Source organism: Eutrigla gurnardus (genome assembly GCF_963514095.1).
Source record: "Eutrigla gurnardus genome assembly, chromosome: 22".
Classification (NCBI taxonomy): Eukaryota; Metazoa; Chordata; class Actinopteri; order Perciformes; family Triglidae; genus Eutrigla; species Eutrigla gurnardus.
Genome location: NC_139933.1, coordinates 3160375 through 3170307, shown reverse-complemented (window position 1 = coordinate 3170307; position 9933 = coordinate 3160375). Strand labels below are relative to the sequence as shown.

General features: G+C 41.0%; 1 protein-coding gene across 4 annotated transcripts in view; it reads left to right on the top strand.

Annotated features, from left to right (window-relative positions):
* The first annotated feature begins 1658 nt into the window (after nt 1-1658).
* Nucleotides 1659-9933, top strand: part of atp6v0a1b (ATPase H+ transporting V0 subunit a1b) — a 17915-nt gene continuing 9640 nt past the window's right edge. For 2 of the 4 annotated variants that reach the window (XM_084040205.1, XM_084040206.1), the window contains exons 1-18: nt 1659-1743; nt 2757-2915; nt 3024-3102; nt 3559-3656; nt 3743-3871; nt 3953-4035; nt 4296-4422; nt 4503-4585; nt 5031-5124; nt 5786-5998; nt 6086-6236; nt 6352-6491; nt 6573-6736; nt 7080-7170; nt 7318-7436; nt 7525-7741; nt 8195-8302; nt 9886-9933. The exon at nt 9886-9933 is cut by the window's right edge. In XM_084040205.1, the coding sequence (XP_083896331.1) occupies nt 2799-2915; nt 3024-3102; nt 3559-3656; nt 3743-3871; nt 3953-4035; nt 4296-4422; nt 4503-4585; nt 5031-5124; nt 5786-5998; nt 6086-6236; nt 6352-6491; nt 6573-6736; nt 7080-7170; nt 7318-7436; nt 7525-7741; nt 8195-8302; nt 9886-9933 (2061 nt within the window). In that variant the 5' untranslated portion in view covers nt 1659-1743; nt 2757-2798. The remainder of the gene's footprint in view (nt 1744-2756; nt 2916-3023; nt 3103-3558; nt 3657-3742; nt 3872-3952; nt 4036-4295; nt 4423-4502; nt 4586-5030; nt 5125-5785; nt 5999-6085; nt 6237-6351; nt 6492-6572; nt 6737-7079; nt 7171-7317; nt 7437-7524; nt 7742-8194; nt 8303-9885) is intronic. The other 2 variants (XM_084040207.1, XM_084040208.1) reach the window with 1 other exon arrangement.

The following is a 9933-nucleotide window of genomic DNA, read 5'->3' as shown; positions in this document are numbered from 1 at the left end:
CAGACCAAATCCTCTGTTTATTCCTATTTAAATTAAACCAGGTGCAATGGTTTACATTATGTGTCCCAATTAGGGTGAAATCAAGTCATGCATAACATTTGTTTGGCGTTATAAAAGACAAGACATTTGCAAATTATTCCAACGTCATGGGCGACCCTGTTCTCACTCCAATGTGTCAAATAATGTAGCTTGGTGTCAGGGACAGCGTGTCAATATAGAGAGGCTAAGCCCCGCTCCTTTCCTGTGATCCCCATGTGGACCTAATGTTGTTAATAACTTCCTAGCTTGCAGCTATGTTCTATTTTATTTGATTATTTTCTCAATATTTTTATTCAAATTTATTTTAAACAATCATAAACTGCTGATGTTTATGAACGTTTACAATAAATGACAAGCAATTATTTGCATTTTCTTCCCCACTGAAAATGAACCAACTTCAAAACCGAGGTAACCATGATTTTTGTGTACCGATACGTCCATCCTCACCAGAAAATACCATTTTAAATCTCTTATTTGGAAATAATGGAGAGCCGTTTTCCAAAGAGCACCTTCTTATATCACCTTGATATTTCACTCAATATGCACCTCAGTATAGTATGCTCCGCTCTCTACACTTTGGGGAAAAAAATATTCTTGTGCATATACGGAAACCACATGGCACCCAGGATGGAGGCAGAAAGCTATAAAAGCTTTTTTTTCTCCTGCCACAGTAATTTATGTACATTATGGGAGTTCCACGCTTCCAAAATTGCTGGTTGGCAGCCGGCCAGTGTCCTGGTTTAAACCCTGCACCATGTGGAACGGAGAGCCAGTGAAACTCTGCTATGGCTGTTTGCAAGAGGAAAAAGCAGGATCTTGTTAGTGTACTGACTCAACACTTGGCAAGTCGTGGACTATTCCACCACATCTGGTAGACCTTATCCTCAGGAGGCCGAGAAGAGGCGGTCGTTGGTAACACCTTACATTTCGGTGGCGCTAATAAGTAATAAGGTGTCGCAAGTTAGCGAATTTTATCAGAGTTTGTTATAGTACAGAAAATAAAGGCTGCTTTTATCAATATTTTTATAATAACAGATTAAATTAAGTGATGTGACACAATTGTCATGATCTTAGGTATAATTTTTGGTTATTTCCGGTTTTATTTTGAAGACTTGTGTTCTGTGTTATGCTTGACTTCCTGTTTTGCCCTGCTGGTACAATACTTGCCATTTCTAGCCACCATAATAAAGGATCAGTATTGGATGAACCTCCTACAATACATCAGGAAGTTATCTGAACAGTATTTATATGATTTAATCTGTTCAAATAATGAATATAATGAAATGTCATACGTCATCATGATGTGTGAACCTGTATACAGTGTGGAGAGCGTGCTCCAGTTCCAATCATTGTGGGTTCATCTTAAATCCTGGATCAAACACACGAATTTCCGTTTGGGGATTCTACAAAATAAACATTAAATGAAACGTAAACTATTCTATCACCATGGAATAGTGCCACAGAAGGCACCTGGTTGGCTGATTTACAATACGACATTTTCGAAATGCATTGGTATAATTGCCATCCCCGGATTCCGTTTAAAAAAAATAGTCCACATCCGTAAAGTGAAAACGCTCTGCTTTTATTTTGAAATCGCCCGTTTGTTTCCGCCTGTCTCTCCACCTTTGATGCACCGCCTCAGTATCATCCCGCATAGATACAGCAGGCCAGATTGAGCTGCCCAGCTACATCCCACACCCACAGGTGAGCATCCAGATACATAAACATAACATTTATACAAATAAAAATGTTTGTTTTTATTATCGACGGTAGTTTTATGCGTCATCATATTAGGACGTGTGTCCTGTGATGTCACCGACAGCTGCTTCTCTCGGAAGGCGCGTCACAAATGCTGCAGTTTCCTGTCATAAAATGTGTTTTTGAATGACGAATATATATATACATATATACAAATATGTATATTAATGTCATTGAGTGTGTGGGAGGAAGCGACAGATGCTCCCTAGAGCGGCAGGCCGGACTACAAGCAGCAGCATCATGGCGTCCTTGAGCGGTGAAGGGCAGAGAGGCAGAGATGCTGCGACACCAGCGATGCTGTAGCTCGGCCTGCTCTTTTTTATTCAACTAGAGCTGTATTCATAATGATATTAGTCACTTGCAATTTAGCCACCCTGGTATTTCAAGCTAAGTCACTGCGTTGTGGATGAGCTGTTTATTATAAAAGGCTTGTCCATCCTTGTCCAATGAGCGCCATTCCCTTCCAGCCGCAGCATCTTCTCATGTTTACTGTACATGTTAGTGATGCATTCATACACCAAGCATATACATATCTATTTTTATTCAAAACGGTGTTAAATATTATATAATACATATTAGGTGTATGTGGTGTATTTTATTCGACCAATGTAAGACACATATTTTTGTGTTTATATACAGTACAGTATATTATTCATATTTTTTGTTTTTTTATTACTAAAACATTATTTCCAAAATTAGAGCATTGTTAAAACTACACCACAACACTATAAGAAGTAAAAAAATGGAGCCTGATTTTTTTTTTTAAATACAGGATTCAAACCTTTTTTTAAATATATTTTTGAATCCTGTTTTTCTGTCCTTCAATTAAATAAAATGGAAATCATTACACCAATTCTTCCAAATATTTAGTGTGTTTCTTCTTTGACCATTTCACTGTGTGAAAATATATTTCTAAAAATCGTTGTAATCTGACAGCAGCTCTTATCTTCGTCTCCTAGGTGTTTCTTTTATTCTAGCGGTGGTGGAGTGAGGTTCTCATCATGGGGGAACTGTTCAGGAGTGAGGAGATGACCCTGGCCCAGCTCTTTCTCCAGTCAGAGGCCGCCTACTGCTGCGTCAGTGAACTGGGAGAACTGGGCATGGTCCAGTTTAGAGATGTGAGTATGATCTAAATTTCATCCATTCAATTAAAAAGCATGATAGGTCACAAAGGGCTGATGTGCTGTCTATTAATAATAAATGTTTCCCTCTTTTTTCCCCCACAGCTGAATCCAGACGTCAACGTGTTCCAGCGCAAGTTTGTGAATGAAGTGAGGAGGTGTGAGGAGATGGACAGGAAACTGAGTAAGTAACAAATTCATATTTAATCTAAATGTATTTATGTCTAGATGACCTTATTTGGAGTGTTGATGGAGCAGCTACAATGTTAGCGTAGCCTAGCACCCATCAACCAGACTCCATTCAGAAAACCAGCATTTTAAAAGTTGTTTGCTTGTCGTCTTGCAGACAAACCTAACAAAACGTGACTTTAGACTTTTTTCAAATCCTCATCAATACGTTATTACTTCGGCATCCTTTTCATCCATTTATTGCTATTAAATCACAGCAAAATTGTTTATTTTGGCTTCATCCAGCTGTGGTAAACCAGCCGACGTGTGTCTTAGACACAGTGAATACAGCTTGGTGAAATCCACCGAGCTCCTCTGAGATGATGTTATGAACTCAGACAGTAGTACAGGATGTAGTTTTTTTCTTTTACACTGGTATAATATTAAATCATGGATTATTTCTGCTGAACAGGGTTTGTGGAGAAGGAGATCAAGAAAGCTAGTATCCCGACTGTGGACACTGGAGAGAATCCTGAGGTTCCTTTTCCCAGAGACATGATCGATCTAGAGGTAATCAGTCTGTCTGAATTCATTGCTCACCATACGTTAGAGCACAATGTGTATTTTGTATTCACGCTGTCGATCGTGACTTGCAGGCCACCTTTGAGAAGCTGGAGAACGAACTGAAGGAAATCAACACCAACCAGGAGGCCCTGAAGAAGAACTTCCTGGAGCTGACGGAGCTCAAACACATCCTCCGTCGGACGCAGCAGTTCTTCGATGAGGTTTGCTTCCTTCAGCCTCTCGTAGAAGCAACAACATATGATGGATGTAAGTGACTGAGGTTTAACTGATGTCTTTGATAGATGGAGGATCCCAATCTGCTGGAGGAGTCATCGTCCTTGATGGAGGGCAGCGAGGGGGGTCGCGGGGCCCCACTCAGACTGGGGTAAAGTGCATCATATCCTCTTTAAGACATTCTCAGTTATCTTTCAAATATAGAAATAGTCATATGGTCAGTAGTTAGGGTGTAATGGTTTTTGGGTCACGTTCTTTTATTTTGAAGATTATGAACATTCAACAGTTGCTCATTGGTCATAATTCTTACTAAGACACTCAGAAACTGGCATATTTTCAGTAAAATATTCCTAATAACATGAATAAATCATAGAAATATCAGTAATGTGAATATATGTTTGGTCTGTGCAGGTTCGTGGCCGGTGTGATCAGCAGGGAGAGGATTCCAACCTTTGAGAGGATGCTGTGGAGAGTTTGTCGCGGTAACGTCTTCTTAAGGAAGGCCGAGATCGAGGATCCCCTGGAGGACCCCGCCACGGTCAGCACACATAACATACAATCATAGAAACACCAGGAAAGAGAAATGTTTGCTAAAAACCTTTATTATCTTTCCAACAGGGCGACCAAGTCCACAAATCAGTGTTCATTATCTTCTTCCAAGGAGACCAGCTGAAGAACAGGGTGAAGAAGATCTGTGAGGGGTGAGTGTTACAGAGGTGTCCTCTTGAATTACATGACACATTTAGGTATAAATGTATGGGATTTCTTTTTTTTAATTCTATTGTCAGTTATGTAACGGACTGAAAATTATAATAATAACTATAAAATGTGATCCATAATAAAGCTTTTTATCCAGACGAACAAATAAGAAGACATGGTGACCATAGAAAGTAATGGACAAGCCTGGTCAACACTTTGGTAAACGGTCAACATTTGGGGCAAAAACGCCAAAACCGTCACCCAAAAACCTACTTTCTTTAAAAAAAAGTACCCTTTAACCAGCTATTTGCTAACTCCACCATGCAAATATTGCACGTTTTCATTTGTGGGTCATAAACACCAAGAAAGAAGGGACTGCGATGGATAAAAGTGCACTTCAGTGTGTGTTGGATGCTGTGAGTTTGACTCTGCTGGTGTTTTTTCCAGCTTTCGTGCTTCGCTCTACCCGTGTCCGGAGACGCCACAGGAGAGGAAGGAGATGCTGGCCGGGGTCAACAGCCGCATCGACGACCTCCAGATGGTACGTTTAACTGATATTTACCTCCCCATCACTCACATTAAATAAATCAGATGGTTAATTCAAGTGAAAACTGAGTAAAGTGGATTTCCCATAGAGGTGATTGACCTTGGAGTAAAGCCTGCTTATTGTTTAAGCCACACAACATTGCATTTTTTATCAATTTAATAATTATTCAAAGAGTCTTTGTACTCTTTGTTGCGCTGCTGCTCGCTAAACAACAAGAAATGAATCAGAAGTGTTGCACAACAGGATGTCTGTGTTCAGCTTTCCTTGAACACAGAACATATATTTCCAATCAAATTACAAAAGCCTGCCTCGGGTAGACGGGTGTGTTTCTTGTGCATTACTTCTTATCTGTGAAAGACCTTTGTCCTGACTCACACTGTTGTGGTTCCTCTCAAGTTTGCCCATATTAAGTCTGGAAAAAAAGGTTCTGCTTGAGAGGTCTCAGCCTGCCAGCCAATGTATTACACCACTACAATAGAGCATTTTACTGCATAAATACGTCCGAGAGCCAGTCCAGCAAAATCAATCACTTTATGAGTTTAGGCCACAAACACAGCATTCCAGAGGTCGAGCATAACATTCTGTTCATAACACAAAAGCAGTGTTTTTGAGAAGAAGAAATAACTAGTGAGTCGTACCCCCACTGCTCCTGTAGGTGCTGAACCAGACGGAGGACCACCGTCAGCGGGTGCTGCAGGCCGCCTCCAAGACCATGCGGGTGTGGTTCATCAAGGTGAGGAAGATGAAGGCCATCTACCACACCCTCAACCTGTGCAACATCGACGTCACCCAGAAGTGTCTGATCGCCGAGGTGTGGTGCCCCGTCTCCGACCTGGACTCCATCCAGTTCGCTCTGCGCAGAGGGACGGTGAGTTTCAGATTCTCATATTCATAACTCTATCTTCTGCTTTCCTAAAGGACAAAAACACCAACTGATGAGTGCTTTCTTTGACAGGAGAGGAGCGGCTCCACGGTGCCGTCCATCCTCAACAGGATGACGACCAAGCAAACTCCACCGACCTTCAACAAGACCAACAAGTTCACGTCAGGCTTCCAGAACATTGTTGACGCCTACGGCATCGGGAACTACCGGGAAATCAATCCAGGTGACACATTCATCTGTCTTCTGTCTCTTCCTGAACAGAAATACCGTTTTCATTTCTCATATGTAGAGAATCATATTCAGTCTATGTTCCTATAACATGATTTCACCCGCCACAGCTCCGTACACCATCATTACGTTCCCCTTCCTGTTTGCGGTCATGTTTGGTGACATGGGTCACGGCGTGCTGATGACCTGCGCTGCCCTCTACCTGGTCATCCGAGAGAGTCGCCTCGTCGCCCAGAAGAGTGACAACGAGGTAGAATAAGACTTTTACACTTCAACCTCGCCGTGTAGAAAACACACATGTGATATTTCTGACTTGTTTGTGTGTCTGTAGATGTTCAACATGGTGTTTGCCGGTCGCTACATCATCCTGCTGATGGGAGTCTTCTCCATGTACACCGGACTCATTTACAACGACTGCTTCTCCAAGTCCCTCAACATGTTCGGCTCCGGCTGGAGCGTCCGGCCCATGTTTGGCCCCAAAGGAGCCAACTGGACGTAAGCCTACTTGGACCCACGTCCCAGATTTCGGGATTTGGGAAATATATACGCATATTTTCTTTCTTTCTGAGAGTGAGATGTCTGTGTGTTGAATACAGGTCTGGATTTGGTTAGCCTAGCTTAGCTTAGAGACTGGAAGCAGGGGGAACAGCTAGCCTGGTTCTGTCCAAAGTGAATAAATACATCTATCAAGACCAGCTAACATTTTGAATGACCATGTAGGAACTCTTTTACACCTCTCGGATCCATACGGTCATATAAGATACAATTGATGTTCCTGTGATTTTGCAGAAATGCTTCTTTTCAATACATTCATTAACTTCCTGCTGATCTGTCCTAGGTTTGAGACCCTCGATGAAAATAAAGTCCTACAGTTGGACCCAGCTGTTCCTGGTGTGTTCAACGGGCCTTATCCTCTTGGAATCGACCCGGTAAAACCATCTGCACACTCCGCCTTAATAATTCTAGCAGTATAAGGCTGAATGACCAAAATAATTACCAGAAAGGAGCAAACAATATGGATTTCCCCAATGCATTTGGTTTAATGCACCCTAACCATTTGACCTTGATCTCTGCAGATCTGGAACGTTGCCACCAACAAGTTGACCTTCCTCAACTCGTTCAAGATGAAGATGTCCGTGATCCTGGGCGTCATCCACATGCTGTTTGGAGTGTCCCTGAGTCTCTTCAACCACCTGTAAGTACAACACCAGAACCAGTAGGTGTCTTCATATCGTCACTACAGACACATATTTTAACATCTGCATCGCCTCGCTTCCCGGCAGCTACTTCAAGAAGCCGCTGAACATCTTCCTGGGCTTCATCCCGGAGATCGTCTTCATGGCGTCCCTGTTCGGCTACCTCGCCCTGCTGGTCTTCTACAAGTGGACGGCTTACGACGCCTTCACCTCCAAGGACGCGCCCAGCCTGCTCATCCACTTCATCAACATGTGTCTCTTCAACTACAGCGACTCCACCAGCAAGCCCCTCTACAGGGGACAGGTGCTCGACCCCTCACCCACCCCTCTGCCTCTCCCAGCCATCCGCCCCTCGCTCTAGTATGGTCCAACCCTATAAGCAATAATACAACTATATTTATTCATAATATACTATTGGAGTTGTTCTGATACTGATATTTGTCTCTAAAGGACAGCAAATGAAGAAAGGTAAACGTTATTATTGCATGAATGATCAATATTGTTATATCAAATATATAGAGAACATTCTTGCAGAAATGTCTAACCTGCTTTTATTCTTAGTTCCAGATAAAACCAGATTGGATCAGCATATTTACTGTTGTTGGACAAATAAAAATAAAATAGGAAAAGCTATAAAAAGCAAAGAAGTCTGAGCAGTGAGAGGGAGGACTGGTGAGGCCTCACCTGGATCTGGATCTTCTGATCACTGCTACACATCGCCAACACCTCGTTAACCTCTCTCTGTTTGAATCTGTAGATGGGGATCCAGATTTTGTTGGTGCTGATTGCCCTTGCATGTGTTCCCTGTATGCTGATTGTGAAAACTATGGTGCTTCGGCGTCAGCACCTGTGGAAAAAGCACCTGGTATGTGGTTCCGATCCCACCTATAAGCTTACAGCCACCTTTTGATGAATAACATACATAACCTTTTTGTATAACCTTTTTTTTTTCACTCCTGTTCTGCCATTCATTTCAATGCACATTGTATTGTGTAATGTGGTTGGTTGTGCTGCCATGAAAAATGCTCAAAGCTCGCCTTGGAAACGCTCAGATTTTGGTGTGAAATTGTGTAGAAATAATTGGCAGACTGAGGGCACCCGAACAGCTGATGAGCTTCTACTTTTATATTTGATGAGTTCTCATCCAGAATATATCCCAACAAACCTGGTGCTGCCATTGGTTGTCTTAAACCTCAAAGCATTGCAGTATGACTTCTATACTAAAGTAACGCAACTTCTATAGTTATTTAGAACAAAACCACAACTTTTCCTAATCTTACCCAAGTAGTTTAATTTAGCCTAAACTTACCCAATTAGTTTAATTTAGCCTAAACTTAACCAATTAGTTTAATTTAGCCTAAACTTTACCAATTAGTTTAGTTTAGCCGAAACTTAACCAATGAGTTTAATTTAGCCGGAATTAAACCAATTCGTTTAATTTAGCCTAAACTTAACCAATTAGTTTAATTTATCTGAAACTTAACCAATTAGTTTAATTTAGCCGAAACTTGACCAATTTGTTTAATTTAGCTTAAACTTAACCAATTAGTTGAATTTAGCCTAAACTTAACCAATTAGTTTAATTTAGCCTAAACTTGACCAATGAGTTTAATTTAGCCTAAACTTGACCAATTAGTTTAATTTAGCCTAAACTTGACCAATGAGTTTAATTTAGCCTAAACTGAACGAAGTCATTTATTTGGCCTAAACCTAACCAATTAGTTTAATTTAGCCTAAACTTAACCAATTAGTTTAATTTAGCCTAAACCTAACCAATTAGTTTAATTTATCTGAAACTTAACCAATTAGTTTAATTTAGCCGAAACTTGACCAATTTGTTTAATTTAGCTTAAACTTAACCAATTAGTTTAATTTAGCCTAAACTTAACCAATTAGTTTAATTTAGCCTGAACCTAACCAATTAGTTTAATTTAGCCGAAACCTAACCAATTAGTTTAATTTAGCCGAAACCTAACCAATTAGTTTAATTAAGCCGAAACTTAACCCAGACGTTTGATTTGTTTTGTCATTTGTTTTAGCTTAAACCATTTGTTTTAGCCTAAACCCAACCAAGTAGCCATTGCAGTGTGTTGTGCAGGCCCACAATGCAATGCACCAGTTCTATTTGAAGTGTTAAAGCTATAGTAGTGCGGTCACATTAAGTTATGAAAAGCTGTCAGCACATGAAGCCATTTTAACAGCACTTGACTGGATCAGGATGTTCGTGGAGTCTCGATGAGCCAAGAGGAAATGTTTCCCAGTTACAAGCTGCACTTCAGCTGTTTGTTGAGGTTTAAGTCAACCAGTGAGCAGCTGGTGGAGTGGAACCTTGCTGTTGGGTGCCCCCCCATTCCTTTAAAGAATGAAGTAAATGAAAAAAAAAAGAAAAAGCGTTGGACTCAAGGCTTGCTTTAAGCTAGACACAGCTCTTGTGGCTTTTGTATCTAGTCCCAGAAGAGGGAAGAAACCCCTGCAGAGAATCTAGAGCAGTCTTTA